The sequence below is a fragment of the Danio rerio genome, chromosome 24 (assembly GCF_052040795.2).
Source record: "Danio rerio strain M-AB ecotype USA chromosome 24, GRCz13ab, whole genome shotgun sequence".
Taxonomy (NCBI): Eukaryota; Metazoa; Chordata; class Actinopteri; order Cypriniformes; family Danionidae; genus Danio; species Danio rerio.
Genome location: NC_141044.1, coordinates 24,528,056 through 24,554,179, shown reverse-complemented (window position 1 = coordinate 24,554,179; position 26,124 = coordinate 24,528,056). Strand labels below are relative to the sequence as shown.

The window sequence follows — 26,124 nt, the reverse complement described above, 5'->3', positions numbered from 1 at the left end:
TTTATGCACACTCCTACAATCAATCAAAAATGATAAATTCGTTCCAAACATTTGTTTAACTCATCTAGTGAAACTGTATTCATATCACGATATACATCACAGAATTAAAATAAATATTGCAATGTTAGAATTTTCTAATATCGTGCAGCCCTAATTCCCTGGCTGTTTTCTAAACCTTTCAATTAAATAGAAATAAGAAATAAGAGATTTGATATTTATTGTGATTAATTTTTTCATCCAGCCCTTAAAACCAGTCACAATCCTCAACATCCGCATTAAACTGACAGCTGACCTAGCAGTGAAATGGCAGAGAAGCTTCAGTTCGACTGAAGTGAAACAGAAACCTGCAGACATGTAAAAGGGTTAAAAAGATCCTCTTAACCTGTGCAGTGAACCCGATCTTCACAAGTGAAATCAATCACATCAGGGATGAATTCACCCATGATCTTGCTCCACTAAAATGGTCAAACTCTAAGGTAACAAACGCATTAGAAACGGCAAAAAAAAAAAAATCATTGAATACAACTGAATAAGCAACTATCATTTTATAATCCAGCAACTAGGGTTGTGAAATTGATTGAAATCGAATTGAAATTGCACACCTAAATGGTTATAAGAGATGCGTTGAAGGGATTATATGCTGCCTCCTTAATTTATTCTCTTAGGTAAGGACCAAATTTAGAGGGAAAATGTGCTTTAGGCAATATAAATCTTGAAGCATCAGAATTGGTTCACTGTAATGGCTGCAAAAATCCTGATAGAAGCATCCCTGGAAGTCAATAATTGATTTGAATTATTTACCCTGATTTGTTTACTGCTCATAAATATTGTAAATGTTTCCCAAATTAAAATATATTGTGTTCAAAGGGGAAAAAAGTTTTTAGCCAGACATTTAAAAATAATATATTTAGAGCAGTAATCACAATACTTTTAAACTGTGCTATTTTTATACAAGGTTACCATACATCAGAAAAATATACTGACCCATGTCTAGAACGTAGACACTTATAATCAATAGTACGAAAAAAATCTATTGGTTTCCAACATGTTTCAAAATATCTTCTTTTTGTCTGCAACTGAAAAAAAAAGGTTTCTAACAAGTAAAGGTTGAGTAAACGATGGCAGAATTTTATTTTAGGAACTATCACCTACTTCATTTTAGTGAAACATGACCTTATTTCGAATTCTCTGCATGATAAACGCAATGAGGCAACATTTTATCTACATAAAACAGGGGTTACCAAACTTTTCAGCCAGCGTCCCCCAAAATAACAAAGCCTGCAACATTGAGGTCAAGTAGGTCTTATATTCGCACATTCTGACTTCTCCTTAATATTATAATTTTACAAAAATATTCTTTGCAAAATCTAAATGGTAATATCATATTAGCAGCCAAAGACTATCAAGAAACAACATTGTTCAAAGTCATATAAATAGTGCTAATGTTGTTTTCAAGTAATAATTGCATGTGATTTCAGACCGAATATTAAAATTTTGATGGTAAACACTATAGGGAGCATGTCACAACAAGTTGACACTTTCCCTCAATGCTCATGATCCCCAGATTCATCGGAGGTGGTTATAAATATACAAACGTTGTACACACAACAATAGGCCTTGTTAAACACGAGCATATTGACAACACAAAAAACTGCAACAGTCTAACAACCATAGGCTATAATTTATATGGTCATTTATGAATGTGTTTAATACTAACCTCACCTAATGAGACCGGTGTTTTTAAGCACAAGTCTGTTCTTGGTTTAATTTTGGAGACCAGCCTGTCAGTTGTAGCCTGTATATATTTTTAATGTATTCAATTGCCACAAAATTGTCAGAGTCAGAGATATGTCAAGATCAAGGTGGTGATATAAAATCAATCTGCTGCAGCTGATGCTATTACTGTTGTGTTAATCTAAAATAAACGCACCAATCCAACAAGAAAAAATTAAAAGGCTGATGGCTTTTTATTTGCATGTTGTTGCTTTTTTATGTAACAATAACCTACTATTTTTATCTTCTGTGGGTTATGGTTAATTACGGTAATTCTAATAGAAGGTTTCACCAAGTTAAATTGTAGACTTTAAGACATTTTTAAGACCATTATGAATGAAATTTTCTCTAGCCCTATCAAAAATGATGAAAATTGTATACATTTAAACATACAATAATAATAATTGTGTTTTATTATTTTTGTATTAATTGTCAAATCTATCCATTCACAAACCCTATAACCCTTACCAAGAACAGAACAAAACATAGCTGTCAATTACTTCAGTCTATAGTAATGAATAATAATAGAAATATGTAGGCCAGGTCAGTATCCTCAGCAGTAAATAAATGGAGAACTTTTAATCAAATGTATGTTACTGTAAAGAAAGTGATTAAATGCTATTTTTAAATTAAAAGTTTACGTTTAATTGATGTGGATTGTTGGTGATTGCATGGATGTTAATGGCTAGATTGGGTAGCTATGCATCAACAAAGAAAATTAAGACCTGTAAAAATAGATGAGACCTACAAAACACAACATTTCAGTAGATTTAGGATTTTTTAGGGGCTAAAATTTTGCTTTTGACAATTAAGACTTTGCGGATATCCTGTAAGAGTTTAATAAATTTATTTGACTTTTGGAAATCCGCAAGCGACCCCCTGTCATTGTCCCGCGAACCCCACTTTGAGAACCACTGACATAAAACATGCATCAACATCAGAGCCACTAATACCAGGAGCCAATCTGTAGCAGAAATGCTCGATTTACATGCTCCGTTGAGGCTTCGGGTTTACCGGTGTAAACAAGCCTTCGTAAAAAGTATCTTCGTCTTCATCATCACGAAGAAAAAACCCACAAATCAGCCGCACCTGTTCCCATCACAACAGCACAGCCTCGTCAATCACAACACTCGTGCCTGCTGCTGCTGACGTACATCCACAATCCCTTCAAAATAAGCCTGCGTTTAAACCGTGAACCCTGCATATCAATCTCACATCAGCTGCCGTGTCTCTCTAAAACCCCGAACCAATGGGCAAAAGCGCTCGGTGTGTTTTGGTTGTGTTTCAGAGGTCAAAAACGCGACGGGAGCGCAGGCCTCATATCGCTGCATTTAAGTCCGTCGTGCAAAACTCACCCATCTTTCCTCTTCGCTTTGTACACATGGCCATAAGTCCCCCGTCCAACTTTACATCCTTCGTACTCAAAGAGGTCCTCGACTCGTTCTCTCTCCCCGGTGAGCTTCACTTTGAAGTCATAGTCCATTTTCGGCGTGATTCTGGGGATCCGGGCTGTGGCTTCCCTTTAAAGCGCCGCTGGGGAGGCAACTTACTTCAAGCCCCGTTTAGACAATTAGTTGCCTTCCCTCGCGTCGCTCTGAGCTCGATTAAAGAGTCCTCATTTACCGCGAGCGATCACGGGCGGCTGAAACGACGTGTGGAGCGAGTGTGCTTTTGATCCGACACAAAGTGCAGAGTGTTATTGGACTATCAGTCGCTTTCTTTGATATTTCTGTGCAACTGCGCCGCTCAGCCGGTATCTCACCCGGGAGAGTTGAGCGTCCACGTACGGCAGTGTCGCAAAGCGTCGTGAAACCGTTCCCAAGCCCACAGACGTCGAGGCTTTGTGGCGCACCACGTGGATTTTAACCCTTTGTTTAGGAATGGATTTGTTTTTCAGTTTTATAGCATGTTTTGCATTTTAACCCTCTATGGCATGATTTTTAGTTTTAGGAGGGAAAATGTTTTACCCTTATTTTTGGGTGCTTGGGGGTCCCTTGTAATAAATCAATCATAAAATGTGCCCCCCTACATTTGTTTTGCATGTTCTCCCCATGTTTATGTGGGTTTCCTCCAGGTGCTCCAGCTTCCCCAACAGTCTAAATACATGCACTATAGTTGAATTGAAAAAGCTAAATTGGCCGTAGTGTATGTGTATGAGTGAAAGAGTATATGGGTTTTTCCCGGTGTTGAGTTGCGGCTGGAAGGGCGTCTGCTATGTAAAACATATGCTGGATAAGTTGTTGGTTCATTCCACTGTGGCGACCCCTGATTAATAAAGTTTAAAATTAATTAATTAAAAATTATTGAATAAATCTCAACAAGTAATATTTCATCAATATCTAGCCATAAATGGTGTAATGTGCGTTCCTGTGGGGTACTGATTGAATGTACTTATTTACCAATGTTTATTATTCACTGTGGAACCTTAGTGCAGTGGTTGGTGCATGTGAAGCAAAGGTGACATAAGAGTGACAATAAGAATGTCTTGTAGACTATTTGAAAACAGCATAATTAAACAATTAAAAATTTCCCTAAGCTGATTTATTATGTAGTAATTATAATGTAAACTGCCTCACCATAATCAATATAACAAATATTGAATTAAGCATATTGCAAGTAACTTTTTAAAATCATGTTTAATTGCAAAGGTAGATATAAACATCATTGCAAATAAAACGCACCATCAATCAAAAATGTACTGTTTAAAAAAATTACATAAAAATGGTAAAATAATGATTACATTTTTCTGCATTAGGAGTGAAATTATCTTTGTGATGCAAACCATGAATATATGCAGAAAGAACCTAATAATAAGTTTAATAATACTGATATTACTATACTACTACTTACTAATAATTTAAAGAATAATAATAGCTTAATACTTATTTGCAAAAAAAGGCTAAAAGGCATTTCCAAACATCAAATCATCACTCGAGATGAAATTATCTTTGTGATGCAAACCCTAAATATACTTAGAAAGAACCTAATAATAACTTTAATATTACTGATGCTACCACTACTACTAGTAGTAATCCTAATAATAATAGCTAAATACTAATTTGAAAAAAGTCTAAAAGGCATTTCCAAACATCAAATCAATGAGTGTGATACAGCTTTAAATTGTATTTTTGTACAGCAGAATGTGTCATGTTTAACTATATTTCTTTTGAGCAAAAAATAAACAATAAAAGCGATGACTACTATTTATACTTAGTCTATCATGATTTACAGAAGACACACACTAAAATGTAACTCGTTGTATAATAGTTTATATAGACATACTGTATATTGGCAGGCATATTTACAGCAAAAATCATTTAATGGCATAATAAAATACTATTAAAGTTCAAAGTGTAGTGTGATCCCTGCTGAAAAATCCAGCTTAAACCAGCCTAGGCTGGTTGGCTGGTTTTAGAGGGTTTTTGGCCACTTCCAGGCTGGTTTCCAGCCATTTCCAACCTGGTCTTAGCTGGTCAGGCTGGGAGATGACCAGCTAAAACCAGCTTGACCAGCCTAGCCAGGCTGGAAGTCCAGCCAAAACCAGCTATATCCAGCTTAAATAAGGCTGGTCAAGCTGGTTTTAGCTGGATTGGCAGGTCATTTTCCAGCCTGACCAGCTAAGACCAGGCTGAAAATGGCTGGAAACCAGCCTGGAAATAATGGCCAAAACCCCTCTAAAACCAGGTTGGTCAACCAGCTAAAACCAGCCAACCAACCTAGGCTGGTTTAAGCTAGATTTTTCAGCAGGGATAGCACCTTTTTTTTATATCTTTAGCCCTGTCACTACCCAGCAAACGATTTTGTAGATGTCTAATAGACATCTAAACACTGACAGCTTGGCTAAAACAAGGCTAAATTTGGGCTATCAGTGAAAATCTAATAGACATCTAAGAAGAGCCCAAAATTAGAGTAGTCGTCAAATAGACCGATTAGACAGACTTTACATGTGTAGTCATTCATTCTCACTAGTTTTAACCAAGTGTGCCGCAACCCTGTGTTTGAGTGAAGGTCTCGGCTGTTAGATCGCCCCCTGGGGGCTGGCTGCAGTACAAGTCATAAAGCCCGCCTCCTCCGTGTTAATGAAGGAGACTTGAGCCCAAATAAAAAAATTAATTACACTTGCAATAAAATGTCCCGAAAGATGGTTCTGGTCGATTAAGGCAATGATTATTGTGCTGAAATAGGTGCAGATCCTCATTTTTGTAAACAGTTTGTTTTTAGCAGTAATTTAATGCTGGGCGTGTCATCGTGATTAACAGCAGTGATTGACAGTTTCTCAAAGCGCGGCGTCTGAGCTTCGGTAGAAGACTGAAGTGTTATTATTCGATTTCTGTGATATTTTACTATGACAAAATGAGTTCAGCAGTAAACTACAGTTTCTGACATACATGATCTGGTGGAACACTGTTTATTCGCTAAGGTCAGAGCTTTTTTCGGGCTTTATTAGTTTGCTAATACACGCCTAGCCACCCAGATAGCAAAATACACTGGGGCCAGTTCTTGCCTGCCGGAGACTTACCCCTGAGACTGACTACCTCTGCTGGACCTACTCTGGATGCCTGGACTCACTGCCCGATTCCAGCCTGAGTCAATTGAGCCAGATGCGGCGGCCGAGCGAGCAGGCGCTGCCGCATGCGAGCCGGAATCAGCCCGCGACGCCGCGACTAGGTTATGCGCTGATGCCTGGAGCTGGCGCGATTGAATCTTCATTATATAAAACCCTCACATTTGTTAACGTTATTACACCCATTTTTGTTGATATAACAACAAACGCATGCTACTATGTGAACGCAAAGTGTATCACTGAGTTTAACCTTTGAATAAAGATGCAAACAGCATAGCAATTATTTAAATAAAGGACAAAATAAATAACAATAAACCTGTATCGATTGCACAAGTATTAAATAATAATAATAATAAATACGAAAATGACAATAAAACTGCACAATAAAATAAACCCATTTAAGTACGGGGTATACAGGGGATCGTTAGCAGTAATTCTCTTTGTGTTTAAATAATAATCTCCACGTTGATCTCCTGTAAGGTTATTTGAACTTGCTTTATAGGACGTCTCTGCATTTTAAGTTTTGGCATGTTATTAAGTGATCTACTGAATTTGCTGTTATAAATCATTATAAGGTTCTTGAAATCGAATCTTATATAACCTAATAGAGCTGTAAATGTTAGATATTATTTATTTACATCATTTACTGTTGGCGTTTTATTTGAACACTCCAGCTAACATTAAAAAGAATGTAAATTCCTCGTTGCCAGATATAATGAAGGCATCGAATAAACCAAATGAAAACGGAGGCAAAAAAATTAAATAAATAAACAATTCAAGCGAAAATGAATAAACAATATACTAGTGATGTTACAGCAGATAGACGTTGTATTAATAGTGCAAAGTTTTTTTGCACAAATTGACAAATTGCAGGGTTGGGATGTGTAAATATCCTGTTGATATTTAGTAATCTTGCTGTATTTATCTTCTAAACGCACGATTGTTCCCGCATGGTAAATCGTTATGGTGTGTAGGCTATATTTTGGGTTCTGTTGATGGCTAATTAAAAATAAAAACCTTTCTAAAAATGTACGTGTTGTTTATATGTTATTGTTCATATTTTACAAGTGTTATTTCTACCCCTATGAAGATAACAAATACCAACAACAAATATAACAATAAGAGAATATATTATTTGTGCTCATATTCAGGCTAGAGTGTATAAAAGATCGTTTATTTCTGCAGTCCACCATGTATTGCTTTTATTAAAGTTTAACAGCTTACATCACACCGTTTTTAAACCGTATATTATTGTGTTTTTTTAATGTAAGTGCTTCTATTTACATCAGTGAGCGTTTGTTATAGTGCAGACACCGGCAGTCGAGTGAGCAGTTCGGGGGGCGTGGTTGATTTTACATAAAGCGTTTGGTTGGAAGCTCGACTCCGCTCATTATCGCGGCTCCTCCTCTGGCTCCATCAGACAGTCCTTCTGCGCATGTCTGGCTCCAATTTCAGCAGTCTTTTGCGACAGTTTGTGCCCGTCAAGCAGGCGTTTTGCCCTCAAGGCGTTCAATAGCAAAAGGGGCTGTCGCGTCGTCCATATTTTTTACAGTCATTGGTTTTAACCTATTCATAGACATCTAGATTTTCACTGACAGCTCAAGTTTAGCCTTGTTTTAGCCAAGACAACTTTGTTAAGACGTCTATTAAACATCTAGTAGACGTTGTTTAAAAACAAAAAAAAAATGCTTGCTGGGTATCCTTCAAAACACAACTCTTTTAAAGTAGGCCACATTAACATTTACCGTAATCACATGATCTCATTTCATAAGTACAGGCTGGAGAAAGAATGTTGTTTCATTATTGTAGATGTAACATTATTTCACTCGCATTTTGTTTTCACAACAGTTATTCAAACTTTAAAAAATGTTATTACAAAACACGTTACAGTGTTATTATGGGTGTATTACAGTGGAACTGTTTTAGCACACGTGGTAGTTGTCCGGACAGTTGTTTGTGTGGCTCCGTTGGTCCCATCTTGGCTACATTGTAATCAGAGCGCAGAGGAAAGAGAACTCGTCCATATTACAGCTGCTGTTTCAGGTACTTACATATCTATTATGAGCTTCATTTCTTGATTTCGTCATCATTTTGGACAGCGTTGTCACATTTCATTTTTTGTGTTACATTCTCGTGCCAATGACATTTTTCCTCATCTTGTCAAAATAATGATCTAAACCTTTCATTGGCCCACAGTTAGCCTGTCAGCAATCTGTCGACACCACCAAATGTGTTGCGCATTTAAAATGACAGCTCGCCCCGCCGCGTGACTCGCGTTTGCCTGATGACAGACGACGGTGACAGTTTAATGACAAATTCCAGATGTAAATTTCACCATGTGGGGAGTGCTAGCATTGGCTTTTTATTGTCTGGGATAGGTTGCTAGCTGACATGGAGCCCGACTTTTTCTTTGTCACGGCCCTCCTCTGATCGATGCTGAGTGGTCAGTCTTGCTGTCAGTCATTGTTGCTCGGAAGCTGATTGGTTGTGAGGCTGACAGCGTCAGGTTTGGTGCTTGACTTATTCTGCGGTGCTGTCTGTGGCCTACAGATCAGCAATAGTGCATGAAATAACTGGCGTGTTATTTATATGAATTGATTTGACGATGTTGTCAACCTCATGTTGCTCTCGTTGGGGTTCGACGTGTGTCAAAGCTGTTTTGCTTACACGTTAAGGATTTACCGGTTGCCTTTTTGAGGCGTTCATTTTGTCGTGCTGTCTTATAATGGTGGCTCTGTTTTAGACTCAAGTTATTGTCTCAGATTTATTATGTATATCTGTGATGATTTGAAAGCACATTTTCTTGCTTATCTCATATCGTTGATTTATATGTAGAGCTGGCTTCTACATTTCATAGGTATAAATAAAGCTTTAGCTCTAGTGTTATATTTATATTGCTGTTTTCATTGATAAAGAGTAGCTGACATGTTTTACTTCAGGAAAGTCATAAGTCCTACGATGTGATTCTCTGACGAAATCCTTTTCAAGCAGCATTTTTGTAAATTTATTAATTATTTTGCAATCTCGATAATTATTTTCCATATTGAACGATTTCGATCCAAGTTGTTATAATGCTTTAACTTTAAAAAAGAGTACCTCAACAATGACTAAAGCCACACAAATTAAAGGGTTCATTAAATGGCATAACATATTTTCCGCCTATTATTTTTTTGGCCAAAATTTTGGTACATCTCTAAAATAAACACACTTTAAGATTCGCATTGTTGCACATTTGTTCTAAGTGATTGGCTCCTAGATCAATATAGAGTAAAAAAGTCCAGAGCTTATCATTGTTATTGACATACATTTTATCGTGATTCGTTATAATAGTGTTTATCAGCCCAGCCCTAAATTTATTACCTAATTAGGCATGGGTCGGTATACGATTCTGACGATATGATAACCTTGGATAGAAATATCACGGTTTGATGGTATTATGATTGCTGCTTAAAAATATGTTCTTTTTAAATGTCTGGGTAAAAACAGGGTTTCTGCAGGTTTCATCACGTCAAGACTTTTGATGACCTTTTTAAGACCATTATCAATGAAATTTCAGACTATCACAGGGTAAACGCTAATAATTTTCCTGTGGATTTATTTTACTTGCCCAATTAAAATTTAAATTCAGTTATTTCTTAGACACATATTTTAAATAATGTGTCAAAACGAGCAAACTCTAGTTATATACGTATCTTTATTAGCACAACCTTTCTTTAAAAAAAGACACATTTAAAAGCTATAATAAACACAATTTATGTTCAGCATAAATTAATGCACAGCATAATTTTTTATGTTATTTTGTTTCCTAATATTCTATAAAATGTTTTTAGAATTCTGAGGTTTAAATCGAGTTTAATATTTAGGGTGTTTTTAGGGGTAACTACACCTTTTAACTTTTAGATTATTTTAAAATCCTATCTAAAAATGTTTAAAAATTTTAGTGTCATTTATTTAATCAACACTCACATTGAGATACTAATCTAAAAGTCTTCTGAAAATCAAAGCAAAACAGAACATTTTTCACAATTGCAATGTATCATAAATATTATTAAATATTAAAGACAATCAGAATGTCTCAAAGTTTTAAAAGCTATAATAAACAACATTTATGCACAACATAAGTTTGTGCATAAAACATGAAAACATGGAGAACTGTTAAACAAATGTTATTGTGAGGAAGACAATTAAACCATATTGCTAAATAAATAATAAATGTTAATTTTGTAAAAAAAAAAAAAAATTAGATGGATTTGTTAGTTGTACTGATTATAGCTATTGTAAAAATTATGACCTGTTTAAAAATAAGACCCACAACAGCATATGTCAGTGAATTGTTCAAGGCCTTAAATTTAGTTTTTTTAAATTGAAGACATTTTTGAACCCTGCGGACACCCTGAAAAAACTACAACTTTTTTCCCCTTTGAACACAATATATTTCATTTTGAGAAACATTTAAAATATTTTGGAGAAGTAAACATGTCAGGCTGCTCTCTTCATTAGTTTTAAAAACACAGATTTCTTTACCATTTAAAATAGCATCTTTTGATATTTTTTTCTGCTGGAGAGATACTGTTTTCCTAAAAAGCTGAAAAAAAAGTAAATAAAAAATCATACACATACCTTTACCTTAGGAACGGTATAGCAGAAAATGTAGGTGGCTTTAAAACCTTGACTTTTCCAAAGCGCATTATACATTGAAAACGGTTATCGTCCCATGCCTAGACCTAATATTTATAGACTATATGTCAATGTATTTTTAAAATTAATTTGTCATTGCAGAATCATAAATTGAAATGAAAATTGATTCCAATAATGACCTGTTACAGCACCAAAAGTGTTAAGCATTCTCCTGTAAACTTTAATAACAATGTTCTTAAATTAAATAGAAGTTTATAAAGATGGTCGGCGCAATAGCCTAGTGGTTAGCGCGTTAACATATGGTGCAGTAGCACTTCAGGGCATCCTGTGTTCGAATCCTGGCTCGAGGACATTCTCCGACCCCCCCCCTCTCACTTCGCTTTCTGTCTCATTACTGTCCTATCGAATAAAGGCCGATCATAAATAAAAAAAAGAAGTGTATAGAGATGTTATGCATCAGCTACTCAGTTACCCAAAGCACAAAATTGATTTTTAACAATAACTGATAAACCTTTAAAGACGGACGTATTGCGAAGTCAGAGGCTGTTAATTGATTGTCTGTGCTTTTGTTGAACCCATCTGCTAGCAGAAAACAAAATTCCTCATAAAACTGTAGACAAAACTCCACCTATCAGAAAGTTGCAGTGAGCAGCAAAGCACAACAAAAGAGATCCTTTGCTCCACCCACAACCATTAGGCACATAATATAGACCCTTTTCACATTTCCAGGTTTCTCAGTAGAGGAAGGCGTCATATTTGGGTAAACGTAGAGGGCAATGAATCAGAAAGGACAACAATTTTTTTTTTTTACAATCCTATTTGCTGATTTGAAATAATAAAAGAAAGTCTCCTCGATGGTGTTATCAAGACTTTCAGAAAAAGGAAAAAATTGTGTGAGGCTGATGATGACAGCTAGGGGAGAGAATAATGTCAAATTTATTCTTAGCCCTAAAGACGCTGCATCGCATAAGCGATAATTTGTTTTTAAAAATTTAATGCAAATATGTTATAATACATACATAAATGCATATAAATGTTCATACATTTAAAAAAATATTTCTTTATTAAAAACGTTCAAGATTTAAGATTAAATGTATCATAACAGATTGTGATGTGTGAACATTCATATTGTTTGAACAGACTTGAAGCTCTTTAACAATGACAGTAGTAAAAAAAACTTGTAGACATTCCAGCTGATTCCACCTGAATCCAGCACTGCTGATGACGTGGGAGCATTAATGTACATGTATTAGGTTTTTATTAGATTAACTATTAAATAATAATATCTACAGAATGGAATTAATCTCTTCCAAATCACCAAGGATGCAGTCTATCTGTAGCTATCTGTTTAACACTTTGTAATTTTTTGTTGTTGTTATCGTTTTGGTAACATTTGTAAACAGCGGTTTCTGTGGTGATGGACCCTCCCGGCGGCCGAGACGAGCGTCATCGTCAAGCAGAGCGGCTTCGGCGGGAGGAGGCATACTATCACTTCATTAATGAACTGAGTGAGGAGGAGTACAGACTAATGAGAGACAGCAATCTACTGGGAACGCCTGGTAAGAATGCTGAAATCTGGCTAAATGGATTCACATGATATACACATTGATCTGTGGCACATAGTCGAATTTAAATGTCTAGAAAATTGAATGGTCTTTATTGCATTATTTTTATTTTTATATTTTAATTATTATTATTAGTATTATTCTGTGCAATGTTTTACTCTTTCACATAGAAATAAAAATTCCCAAGCTTACGCTTAACTCAATGAACAATAGGGTTGGATCTTTTATAAGGCATGTTTTTGTTTGGTCACAGGTGAAGTCACAGCAGAAGAGCTGAGGCAACGTCTGGATGGTGCAAAGGAGAGAGTGTCATCTCAGCCACGCCCTGAACCACGCCCACAGAGCAGTGAGGCAGAGGGCAGTAGTGGTAAGAACACAGATGAGAGCTACTAAATTCATTTCCTCAGCTTTACTGAAGCTTGTTCTTTGAATTACCAGCTTGTTTGTATAAAATGAACGCCTCATAGACAGAGTCACAATGCATTACAAATAGGGTTGGGCATCTAAGCTATAATGCCGATCCGATACGCATCTCGATACAAAGAATACGATCCGATATACTAGCGATACATTTGTGACATATTGCGATGCAACACGATACGATTCACACCCATATCACGATACAATGCGATAATTCAGCACTAACTAATTAGATTAAGTTTATGAGATGATGTGAAAGAGGATGCTGTGCCATTGAATGAGTTTGATTATTTATTAACCAAGCAAAACCAAGACTTTTTTTACAAACTTTTCTCTCAGAGCCAGAGAGTCAGTTTACAGTAGAGGGCCATTTTAGAACATTAGAACATTTTAGAAGTATTTTCAAGATAAACAGAATGTATAAGTGCAATATATATAAAAAAAAAATATATATATATGCACTCTTTCAACATAAAGGTTTACCATTGCACAACAAGAATTGTGATTTAACTTTTCAACTATGAAAACAAGTTTTACAAAGATATATTGTGCCACTGAATATTCAAAACTTAAGGTCGTGAACTAGCAGTGTTATGCTGCTTTGAAACATGACTGTCACTGTAAACAACAGGCTAATAAAAATATAAATAAATACAAATTAACAGGAGGAGGTATTTAAAACCTTCGTTCTCCGTGACACTAGGCTGAATATCTTTGCAGATGAACAATGCAATAACATCCGTTATTGGCGTAGAGCGCACAAAACTGTTGTGCATGGAAAAAAACTTGCAATGCTTTTCTCACCACTTTTGGAGCTACCAGTTGAAGCAGTGCAGGAAGCCGGGGATGCAGGAACACTGGAAAATGCTTCCACAACAACACCGTGGTGTCGCTTCAAGTGAGATTTCAGATAAGTCGTACTGCCCATGTATTTTACAGATGCGCGGCACATTTTGCAAATTGCATCTGTCCTGTCAAGTCAACCATCCTTAAATCCATAATGTTGCCATACTTTAGATTTAGAACTCAGTGGGGAATAAAATGTTTGTTTTGCTTTTCGCGCTTTCTGAGGGCGCACCACTAGCTTCATCCGCACACCTGATACACTGAGTTGTAGTGTAAGTGTACACATCCGCAAGTCCGTTGCTAAGGCATACTTTATGTAGGTCGATTAAATTATGCGCCAAAAACAGGTTGACAACACTTGTTAATAAATAAAAAATACATTCTATATTAAAAATATAAGCTGTATCTTGGAAAAATTGATTCATCTCGCAAAAACCGATGCATCTCGATTTGCTTCCAAAATTTCATTTATCCTCTGCTGCTCTACCGATGCACTCGCATCGTGCACACGCATGACCGCGTATCGATACATATCGGTTAATCTTCCCATCCCTAATTACAAAACAATGCAGAATGCATCATAGTTTAAAGTGTTCTCAATTTCATGTGAATCATTCTGTATGCTTTCAAGTATTATTTATTATTTAAATCTAGCATTTTTGTTTTTGTTTACACTTTTGTAAATGTATCTTTCCATAATAATGTTTGAATGTGTTAAACGGATAACATGCCCATAGACATAATAATTGGAATTAAATACATTGTACAAATAGAAACCAAATTGTCGTGAATTGTTTCATTACTTATCCTTAAATTCAGCAATGATGATTTTAAATTGATTGAATTCAAAGTTGATGTTCTTTCCAAATTGTGTTCTTTTGCAGGTGTGGTCGAGCCAGGTTCCGAGACATCTAATGGAGACTCCCTGCTGGAGTGGTTGAACACATTCCGGCGCACAGGAAATGCCACACGTAGCGGGCAGAGCGGAAACCAAACTTGGCGTGCCGTCAGCCGCACCAACCCCAACAGTGGCGAGTTCCGCTTCAGTCTGGAGATTAACATCAACCACGAGCAGCCCGAGCCTGGTGAACACAGCGACACCCCTGACCCAACTGATCTTCCAATGCCTCCCCCTCCTCCTCCTCCCCCTCCCCCTCCCCCTCCTCCTCCAGTGCAATCTGCCTCTCCACCCACAACCCCTTACAACCCTTCAAGGGCTGCACCCTACTCACTTCAACACCCCACGCCGTACTCCACGAGCAGACCCACCCTGGGAAGAAGAGGCGCAGTGCGCCGCACTCGCAGTAGCACCACTCCGCCTGTAATGCCCCCTGTGACCTCACAGGCTCCTCCCATGCCTCTGAGAAGGAACTTGCCTACTTTGCCAAGCTCTCCACCTCCACAGGCTCCACTTGCTTTTCAGTCACAGGAGACGGATGGTGGTGCTGTTCGGAGTCAAATACAGGTCACGACCTCCTCAGTCAATACAGGAGAGGAGCAGAATGGAAGTGAAGGCCCAGACTGCCCTAATGTTCAGCCTCAGTCTGACCCCCAGGTGGCGCCAGCTGCCCGTGAGCCACGAAACAGTAGGACTCGTTCACGTGGTCGTGTGCGCCGGGCAGCAGGTGCCGGAGGGGCTTTATCTCGTTCTTCGAGAAGAAGCCGCTCGCCTCTGGACAGAAACCCCGCCTCCAGTGTTAGTCCCACCCACAGCAGCAGCACCCCCCCAGTGGAGTCTGCTGGGAGTACAGCTGTGAGTATGGAGATGGGCCAACCCACCGCAGAGCCAACTGCTCCTACAGATCCTCCAGAGGCAGGTGAGGAAGAGGGAGAGACGCCTGTATCAGGTGCTGGAGGTGTTCGTCGTCACCCCACAATCATGCTGGACCTGCAAGTGCGGCGCATCAGGCCAGGAGAGAACCGGGACAGAGACAGCATCGCCAGCCGCACGCGCTCTCGTGCTCGGGCTGCTGAAAACACAGTCACCTTCGAAAGCGACAGCGGTGGCTTCCGGAGAACAATCTCACGCTCAGAGCGTGCGGGTATTCGCACTTACGTCAGCACTATACGCATACCATTGCGGCGCATTTCTGAGACAGGCCTCGGCGAGCCCAGCTCCATGGCATTGCGATCTATTCTTCGCCAGATCATGACCGGCTTTGGTGAGCTCAGCTCCCTCATGGAGACAGAAGCAGATTCAGAGACTGCGACGCCCAGCCAGGACTCTGCTCCCGCTGCTGGAGCCCAGACATATCGCGCTGCTGGTGCAGAGGGTGGAGCCACCCATGGCGGAGTTGAATCAGCACGGGAAACTTTAGGGGAGGGTGAGGAGGAAGGACAAGTGCGGGTGAGCAGGACTGGGCCGGAGGGACGACCTAGCAGCAGAGACACTAACAACCTAGTGGAAAATGGCACATTGCCCATCCTAAGGCTTGCACACTTTTTTCTTCTCAATGAAGATGAAGACGAGGAGCACCCACGGGGCCTCACCAAAGAACAGATCGACAATCTGGTCACACGCACTTACGGTCAGGTCAACCTGGAGGGTGAGCAGGGCCGCGCTTGCAGCGTTTGCATCAATGAGTACGCGCAGGGCAACAAGCTGCGCCGCTTACCATGCGCCCACGAGTTCCACATCCACTGCATCGACCGCTGGCTCTCTGAAAACAACACCTGCCCCATCTGCAGGCAGCCCATCCTGTCCAGCCATCAGGAATGATGTCAGGCTGTAGCTATCAATCAACAGACTGAACCAGTGACTTTTCTTCTGCCGTCGGTGGCAGCTGTACATAGTGCTTCAATGTTTTCATTCTCTGAGATCCATTGTATTCAAGCTAAAGGTAGAACCAAAAGCAGAAAAAGACTATAATGCAGAGATTTAACAAAGCTTTATTTTTTTAGACTCCTTTTGTTTTCCTCTTCTTCCATTTTCCATTAAGCTTTGCGGACACATTAACAGATGGCATGACTAACTTGGATGGAGTTAGGAATGTTAACTTCTGCTAAAGTTGCAGTCACAATTAAAGGGATAGTTCACCCAAAGTGTGAAAATCATTTCTTTTATTTACTTGTTCCAAACCAGTTTGAGTTTTAAAGGTGTTTTAAAGGATGTTGGAAACCTTTAACCATTGACATCCATGCTTTTTGTTTTTCTGACTATTGATGTCAGTGGTTACCGGTTTCCAACATTCTTCAAAACATCTTTTGTGTTCAACATTAACTGCTTTGGAACGAGACAAGGATGAGACATATGATAGAATAATGAATTATTTTTCGATGAACTATCCTCTTAATATTGTTCAGTAAATTTTTGCAGGCAAAATTCAATCATTTCAATCCTCATGAAATATTAGGTGGATTTCACAACAGATTCACCTTGTTGAACAACAGTTCGATGATTTGACAAGTGACATGATTTGACTCCTAGTAAGTGGTGCTTCACACATCACTACCCTGTGGACTTTTTTACCTGCGAAATTTGGCGAATGTGACTGCACCTTAATTCTGTCTCACAAATGTAAGGTTTGGTGGCTTCAAAAAAAGGACAGACCTCTTAAAACTCTTTAAAAGATATGTAAATATATAAATGTCTGTGTTTTCAGTTTTAACAGTAAGACATATTCTATCGGTTCATTTGCATTTTCAAAAGAAACGTTTACTTTTTAAGCGCTTGCAGAGAAATCCAACGGTTTTGAAGCTCTATGAGTCCTCCATGTAAATGCTCCGCAATGTTGGGCAGCGTTCTTTTAAATGCGTTTTCAATCAGAGCAAGTTTTTAGTGCGATTTTTATGGGATACAAATGGGATATGAATGATGAATCCGGTTGTAAATGAACTTTCCATGGAAGTTCCACAATTCCAATCTTTTTATTACGGGAAACTGCAATCTCTACAAACACTACAAAACACTTTTTTTTTTCCTTAAAAGCGATAGTTCACCCAGAAATAAAACATCAGATATCTTGAAGAATGATAGAAACCAGCAGCTTTTGACATCCTAGAAACAAATATACAATGGAAGTGGATGGTTGCTGCTTTCCCAACATTCTCAAAATCTCTTCCTTTGTGTTCAAAAGAAAAACGAAACTAAAACAGGGTTGTGGCAAGTGAAGGGTAAGGAAATAATGGCAGTTTTAAATTTTGGGTGAACTACTCTTTTAAGTGTGGTCCTTAATTTTCTTATAGGTACAGACTATGCTTTCCTCTTTGAGTGTCATTACATTTCTAATGCGAACAAGTCATTTGCATTCGAACATGATACAGATGAGCTAGTAAGTGCATGCTTGAGTTGTACCTGCGTATAAACCCATTAAATGTTCTAATCATTTATCACTCGAAAGCACTTGTCAGCCACTGCACTATAGGCAGTACATCGAAGCCTGTTAAAAGCTAGACGTCTTCTGGGGTGATGCAGTGATACAAGCAGGCAATGAATTGTTGACAGCCAGTTAAGTTTTCCTCTGTTTACCCTTCAGGTTTAGCCATTTTGATTGTTTTTATCATCACATGCTTCATACCTCACACACGTTCTGCCCTGCTTTTCCCTTCCCTCAGTATTTTATCACACCGTTTCACTTATGGCCTTGTCTAATTCAACATTTTCCATCCTTCATGCAGTGTTGCTTGTTCCCCATGTGAGGCAGTAGGACTTCCGAATGAATGATCTTGAATGTAGTTGTACCTTGCGTCTTTCCAAGGTACACTTTTTCGTTTTTTTTTTTCTTCCTCGATGTACAATAGATGTCTGCTTATGTTTCCGGATTAAAACAAAGACTAAATCTGTTATTCGACAACTGTCCTCGATGTTATTGTTTTCTTGTATACTAAAATATCCCTTTATTTTGTCTGTATGTTGTGAGGATGTGCGTATGCTATGTTTGAAGTGTGAATTGTATGTGTGTGTGTTTTGCTGAATGGATCAGAATGGTTCTTGAGCTGATGTGGCGGATCGTTGGCCATGAAGTTTAGATATTTAATGATGAAACATTGACATCATTGAGCTATGATGACTATGTATTATGTTATAATGTGATGCTAAAACAGAAGAATATGTATTCTGTTACTATGTAATAAAATAAAACACATGATTTTTTTCTTCTCTGCTCCCTAACAGTGGATTGATAGACGTGGGTTGTTGTTACTATAGGAAACGAATAGGGTTTGCAGGAAGAAAAAAATGAGCAGTGAAATCTACACGGCTAGTCAAAAGGCTGAATTCAGAAAGAGATTTTTACATTTTAATTATGAGTTTGGTGTCATAAAGGATGCATCATATTGATCAAAAGTGGTTAATAATAATGCAAAAACACTCGATTTCAAATTTCAGAAAGCTTTATATTATGAAATGACCTGAAATCACACACAATAGCATTAAGAATAGAATTAAATATAAATCAGTGCTTTTAATTTGTAGAATTGTTTTATTTTAAATCCAATTTGCCAGTTATGTTTAAGCACCACATGAACTGATTTTAAGTCTGAATTTAATAGGGTATATATTGGATTAAACAAACTGATTATGCCAAAATTGGTAAAATACCTGTAGGAATAAAATTTTAACATCTACACCTATGCATAATATTGGTTTGCCACTTAAAATGCTTGCCTTTTAAAAGTACCATCTCGGAAATAAAAGTACGTAAGCTGTCACTTGGGTGGTAAAGGTAACCATTTGTACTTAAAAGGTCAATATTGGTACCTCAGAAGTATATATTAGTACCTAAAAAATTAAGAGGAACACTTTTGTACTTTTTAGGTACTAATATGTACCCTTGAGGTAATAATATGGACCTTTTATGTACAAATTTGTACCATTTGAAAAGGTACCACCCCAGTGACAGCTCACCTACCTTTATTTTTGAGAGTGTAGGATGGATTCTGATTGGCTGTTAATGTTTTTTTTTTTTTTTATCTCTGATTTAAACTATTGTTTCTTTGTGCTGTTATTGTTATAGTTGTAATGTAGACTTAAAGTTTCTAAAGCATGCTTGCAGAGAAACTGAGTTCTGTTGCATTATCGTTACTGCTTTTTAGATTACGTTTAATGCTTTCATTATTGGCACTCTAAAAATGCCCTTATTAAAGAAAAAAAACATTAAACATAAAATTTAATTGAAAAAAATGTACATGCGAAAAAAATGATCAGGCCTAATTATGCGAACGGGCCTTAACAGTGGATTATTTTTTATCATATACAAGGATGAAAAAGTTAAACAAACATTAAGATAAGGATACAGAACAATCAGAGATGCAATTTCGCTGGATTTACTTGATTAAGTAGTTTTCACTAAATTTAATATAAAGTACTTGGATTTATACACACACATCGGTTAAAATAAGTATTGAGCACATGACCATTTTTCTCAGAAAACATTCAGTTAAAATCAGAATTTTTAAACCCCCTTTGAAATTGATTTTCTTTTTTAAATATTCGCTAAATGATGTTAAATGGAGCAAGGGCGTTTTTACAGAATGTCTGATAATATTTTTCTTCTGGAGAAAGTCTTATTTGTCTTATTTCGACTAGAATTAAAGTATTTTTAAAAAATTTTAATTTTAAGGTCAAAATTATTAGTCCCTTTAAGCTATATATTTTTGATAGTCTACAGAACAAACCATCATTATACAATAACTTGCCTAATTACCCTAGTTAAACCTTTAAATGTCACTTTAAGCTGTATAGAAGTATCTTGAACAATATCTAGTCAAATATTATTTACTGTCATCATGACAAAGATAAAATAAATCAGTTATTAGAAATGAGTTATTAAAACTAATATGTTTAGAAAACAGAAATTGGGGGGAAAAATAAACGGGTGCTAATAATTCAGGGAGTTTAATAATTCTTATTTATTCTGTATTTCTTTGAAATTTTCACCAGATGTCAGCAACAACCAAAGTAATCCACAAATGAAAAGAAACCAAAACTAATTACTTAAGAAATTAAGTTATGTGTAATTACTTGAAATGAGAGAGGGAAAACATAATAAACACATGCAGAAAGGGAGGCGTAAAAAGGCACGGAAAGCCCAAATTAAATCTTTCCAAGACTTTTGGAGTCTTGGCAAAAAATCACACCTGAGCAATAGATAAGACAAAATAGCCCATTAAACAAAATATTAAATGCATTTAAATAGTTCAGTACTTTCTCCATGTGTCGTTCCATTGTTATTACACATAACTATTATATTTATTTTAGTTTATTTATTTGGATTGTTTTGGTTTTTTCAAAATTTGCGTCCATGTCAACGGCTTTTTTAGAATTAAATGTACCAGGTGTTTTAATCAAACACCTAACTATAAATCATCAATTCAGAAAAACACATTTTCCATAGCTGTAAATTCCTAAGTTTAAACATTAAATACATAGTTAAATATTTATGAATGCCACTTTTAACCCTGAACCAACATGGTGCCAAAGGTGGGACCTAAACATTGTTAATTATAAAATCTGATTGAATACCGAACCAATAAAATACTGTAAAATGTCAAATTTATAAATAACAATAACAAAATAGCCCAAATAAATACGCTTAAACATTTAATTGATATTTTCAATTAAGCCTTCACTCAAAAATGCTGTTTGTTTAAACAACTTATTTAAAATGAGCTGAAACAACACAATTCATTAGGTTGTTTTGAGACAACTTAATTGCTTTATGTTCAATCCACTTAAATTTGTAAAAACTAACAAGTTTTAATAATTCATTCATGTTGACCCAACACAAATCAATTGTGTGGAACCCTGCATTTTTTGCAGTGTATTCAATTTTACCTACAGTAATAATTACACAAATAAATACCAGAAGGAGTGCATTGAGGTCCATCCATACCATATGAGGGCGTATTGGCATTCAGAGAGAGTCCAGGCGGGGTCTGCCTCTGATGACGGAACGCGCGCGGATTCGCCTGTGCATTTGCACGAGCAATAATGCGACGGATCAGCAGGATGGCAGAAGCGCGTGCCCGGGCCAGTGCGCGCGCCTGAGGGTGACCCATCATCAATAGGAACTATGTTGCCTCCATCAAACACCGCATCCCTGCGCCTGTGGCCCGCAAACCCCCGCTGAAGCGCGAGTATGCCCACAGCTCGCCCGCGCTGCTGGAAGCTCCACATCGCCGCGCACAATGTATTTCAACCGACGCTCGAAGAAGATCCACAGCGAGGGAGGTAAGATGACATAATCTGCCGACGGGGGACGGTGGATGTGTTGACGCCTGCGTTTTCTTCTGTGCCGCTGGTCATTCGGATGCTCATTTTATTAGAGTATTATTCATTATTATGACATATTAGAGACGGGTTTTAGATGCTGTGATTGGTCAGCATCAGTCGTCCTGCACCTGCTCTTGTTGTGGGTGACCTGTGGTTTTCGCAGTGTAAACACACGGGTCACCAGGGTGACGTTTTGCTTTCAGTGATAAATTAGGGTCAAGTGTTCTTCTGAGATAAAGCGTGATGCGGCAACAATTAATCTTATCCAGATCTGCATTGACGTTTGAGAGAGAAACTCCCTCAGTGGGGTGTTTAGCTCGTCACGTGACTGTTTAAAGCGCTCTGACTTTCTAAGCTCATAGACAGGTCTGCATCACCTGTTGAGGGCATGTGCCTCTTGTTTAATGTCAGCCTTTTTATTAATTACTTTATAATTAGGAAAGAAATAAGACAACGTGTTTTCAATTAGATGCTGACATGTAGCTGAGGGGTTGACAATCTTTTAGATGCCACAAACCCCCAATGAGATCAGGACCTCAATCATAAAATGTAAAAATGTGCAATTACATAGTTTTGCTGTACAAAGTTGCAATTTACTGTGTTTAAGTCAGAAGTCAGAATTATTCCCCCTCCCCCCCCCCCCCCCCCCCGCCTTATTAGCCCCATGTTTTTTTCATTAATTTCTGTTTAACAGATAATATTTTTTCAACACATTTCTAAACATAATAGTTTTAATAACTCATTTCTAATAACTGAAGTATTTTATCTTTGCCATGATGACAGTACATAATATTTGACTAGATATTTTTCAAGACACTTCTAAACAGCTTAAAGTGACATTTAAATGCATAACTAATTAGTTTAACTAGGCAGGTTGGACTAATTATTCAATTTATTGTATAACGATGGTTTGTTCTGTAGACTATGGGAAAAAAAGCTCAAAGCGGCTAATAATGTTGACTTTAAATTAAAAAAAAAAACTGCTTTAATTCTAGCCAAAATAAAACAAATTAGACTTTCTCTAGAAGAAAAAATATTATCAGACATACTGTGAAAATTTCCTTGCTCAGTTAAACATAATTTGGGAAATAATTAAAAAAGAAAACACAATTAAAGGTGGGGTACAATACTTGTCATTGGGGTGGTATCTTATACTAATATAGGAAAACTTATACCTTACAGTTCCACATGTGCACCTTAAAGTTACACATTAATACCTATAAAGTTAGAATGTGTAATTCATAGTACATTAAAAGGTAAAACAAATTCCTTTTGAAAATGCAGTACCACAATGACAGACTTTCTACTTTAATTTTTAGAAAGTACATTTATTTGGGGACATTTAATTACATATTGAATATGTTTAATTAATATGTCTTCATTTAATTTAATCATATTTGTTTAATGTATTTTTTTATTCTAATAATCAGAGATAATATAATTACCATTGCATTGTTTGAAAGTTTTTTTAAAATCATTTAATCATGTATTTACTGTAATATTTCATATTAATTCAGTGTAACAATTTTATGTAGGCCGCACGATGGTGCAGTGGGTATCGCTGCCGCCTCACAGCAAGAAGGGCGCTGGTTCGAGCCTCGGTTGGGTCAGTTGGCATTTCTGTGTGTTATTCTGTGTGTTCACATGGGTTTCTTCCAGGTGCTCTGGTTTCCCCCACAAGTCCAAAGACATGCACTATAGGTGAATTGGGTATATGCTAAATTGTCTGTGGTGTATGTGTGTATGGGTGTTTCCCAGTAATGGGTTCCAGCTAGAAGGGCATCCGCTGAGTAAAACATATGCTGAATAAGTTGGCAGTTCATTCCGCTGTGGCGACCCCTGATTAATAAAGGGACTAAGCCGAAAAGAAAATTAATGAATGACAATTTTATGTAACATGAATTTAGTTTAATATATTATTTAATTCGATTTTCCTTTAAACATTCCATGGTTCTCTGTTTGAAAACCAGTTATATATTTATTTATAATTGGTTATATATATATTTTTTTTTATCTTTTGGTTTATTGTAATATTTGAATCATTATTAAATATACTTCACATGCTTACTCAGTTTCATTAAGTCATATTTAACATCTCTTTACAAAAATTAATGTAAAACAAATTCCTACTAAAATACATTAAACAAAACCTTTTATAGCAATAAGATTGAATTTAAGCAAGAAAGCATTGTTTTTAAAAGACACTGTTACAATAAAGAAATTGTATTGTTCTTTATAAAAGTATTTTATTTTATTTATTGGGTCTATTTTATGCAAAAACTGCTTTAAATGCCTGCAACGTGGGGTTTTATTTATAATAATAGTTTTTCTTTTAAGCAAGAATGTCGATTTTTTTTTTTTTTTAAAAGAAGTATTGCTTTTCAAATATATGCCATTTTTTAGTTATTGTTGAGCATTTTTGTAATTTTAGCAATAAGATCTATTTTATTCAAGAAGACTAATTTCTAGATGCATACAATAAAGGCTTACATTCAAGAAAGTCTTCAAAAAAGAAAGAAAATATCTTTATCACTGCAGTCTTTTTAAGGGTCTGATGTGAATGGAAATGAGCCACTGAAACAATTATTATTATTACAAATCAAAGTAAAAGCTTCTGCATCTTTCTCCAGACAGCAATAAATACATCCAGTCAGGTTTACTTAATGCACAGGAGCCAAGAGCACATCACGAGAACATGCTCTCGAGAACAGAACGCTGCTGGTGGCAGGATTGAGAGATTGCAGATTGTTCTGGCAGCAGTTCTGTGCCAGCACGTGTTTATTCGGCAGGGCTTTGTTGGGTGATGAGTCTTTTTGACAGACTGACACATATGCATTGTAGATTACACTGGACGTTTGTTTAGCCTGCTCTAAACCAGCATGTTCCAGAATTAACATGCAGGGGCCATACTGTCGCTAAACTCATTTGTAAATTCTGTGTAACGTGATTCTGGGTTTGTCTTAAACATTCAAGAAAGTTGAGATTTAATGGACATCTTTAGTCTTTAAAGTGGACCTATTATGCCCCTTTTTAGAAGAATATATCTCTGATGTCCCCTTATAAAAACATTATGTGTGGGGTATCAACTCCCCTTTTTAGGCTTTCATACAAATTGTTCTGTTTTGGCAACTGTCGCTTTAAATTCAAATGTGATTGAGCTCTTTTCATTAGAAGGCGGAGCTACAAATGCCTATGCATCAGCATAGCGGCAGATTCAAAACAGGGCTAAAGTTATCTCTGTGAAAAACTGAAATGGCTCAGAAGATGGCCGTCTATAGAGACTATATTTTTCATTTGTGGATCCTAAAACTAGACATTTAAAATGCCTCTTAGTCAGTGACTTTATCTTCAAGATGTAAACAGCTGCTTCACACTTAAGGCTGTTTATGCTAATGAGGGAGAGATCATCACTAATGGGTGGGAGTTTTCCCCTGTGATGACTCCTACAAAGGGAAAATGTCAATTAAAGTGGCTCTGCAGACTGTTTTTATCAAGCGAGTTTACAAAAAAAATAGAATTAATTAGATTTTACCAATAGAGGCTGCTTATATTCACATTCTGTTGTCACAGAACTTTGTTTAAACCCTTTATAAAAGTGATTTTTGCATAATAGGTTACCATTAAAGGGATAGTTCACACATAACCGAAAATATGCTGTTATTTAACACTCAAACTGTATTTATTTACTATTTGAAGCCTGCATTTGGGGTCTGTATTTCCTATTTACTACGCCTGGTCTATACGATCACAACAATTTATAGAGTAATTGGAAAAAATATATATACATTTACTCAAAATAATTATATAAGGTTTTTTTTTGCTGTTGTTTACATCTCATCTATACATTAAAGAGTGCCTATTTTACCCCTTTTTAAGATTTAATATAAGTATTGAATTAAATACTGTGTCTCCATAGTGTGCCTGTAAAGTTTTAGCTCAAAACAGCCATCAGACTATTTATTGTACCTTTTTTAAATCTGGGAAATTTGAGCTGCTTTGACTTTGTAGCTGTTTTTTTAGCCTGTGCCTTTAATGCATTTGAGCTGATCCTCCCCGCCCACTGTTCCCATGTGCATGTCAGAGCTGTAACCTTCACGTAGACAAAC

The 26,124-nt window shown here is 36.9% G+C and overlaps 3 protein-coding genes across 11 annotated transcripts in view; 2 read left to right on the top strand and 1 right to left on the bottom strand.

Annotated features, from left to right (window-relative positions):
* The window catches only part of cdk8 (cyclin dependent kinase 8), a 28,523-nt gene extending 24,942 nt beyond the window's left edge, over positions 1-3,581 (bottom strand). The window contains 1 exon segment of one of the 2 annotated variants that reach the window (NM_194408.2): positions 3,129-3,581. In NM_194408.2, the coding sequence (NP_919389.2) occupies positions 3,129-3,256 (128 nt within the window). In that variant the 5' untranslated portion in view covers positions 3,257-3,581. 2 annotated transcript variants of the gene reach the window in all.
* A 4,727-nt stretch (positions 3,582-8,308) lies between these two features.
* Positions 8,309-18,899, top strand: rnf6 (ring finger protein (C3H2C3 type) 6). The gene is given in 4 exon segments (NM_001386592.1): positions 8,309-8,380; positions 12,379-12,534; positions 12,794-12,907; positions 14,691-18,899. Coding segments are annotated over 3 exon segments (2,091 nt in total). The 5' UTR covers positions 8,309-8,380; positions 12,379-12,392; the 3' UTR covers positions 16,526-18,899.
* Positions 18,900-21,791: 2,892 nt separating this feature from the next.
* The window catches only part of atp8a2 (ATPase phospholipid transporting 8A2), a 143,935-nt gene continuing 139,602 nt past the window's right edge, over positions 21,792-26,124 (top strand). For all 8 annotated transcript variants that reach the window (XR_015524922.1, XR_015524924.1, XM_087309497.1 and 5 more), the window contains exon 1: positions 21,792-21,976. Coding sequence is in view for 4 of the 8 variants with exons in the window: in XM_087309495.1 (XP_087165621.1) it covers positions 21,934-21,976 (43 nt within the window). In the remaining 4 variants the exon portion in view is untranslated. The remainder of the gene's footprint in view (positions 21,977-26,124) is intronic.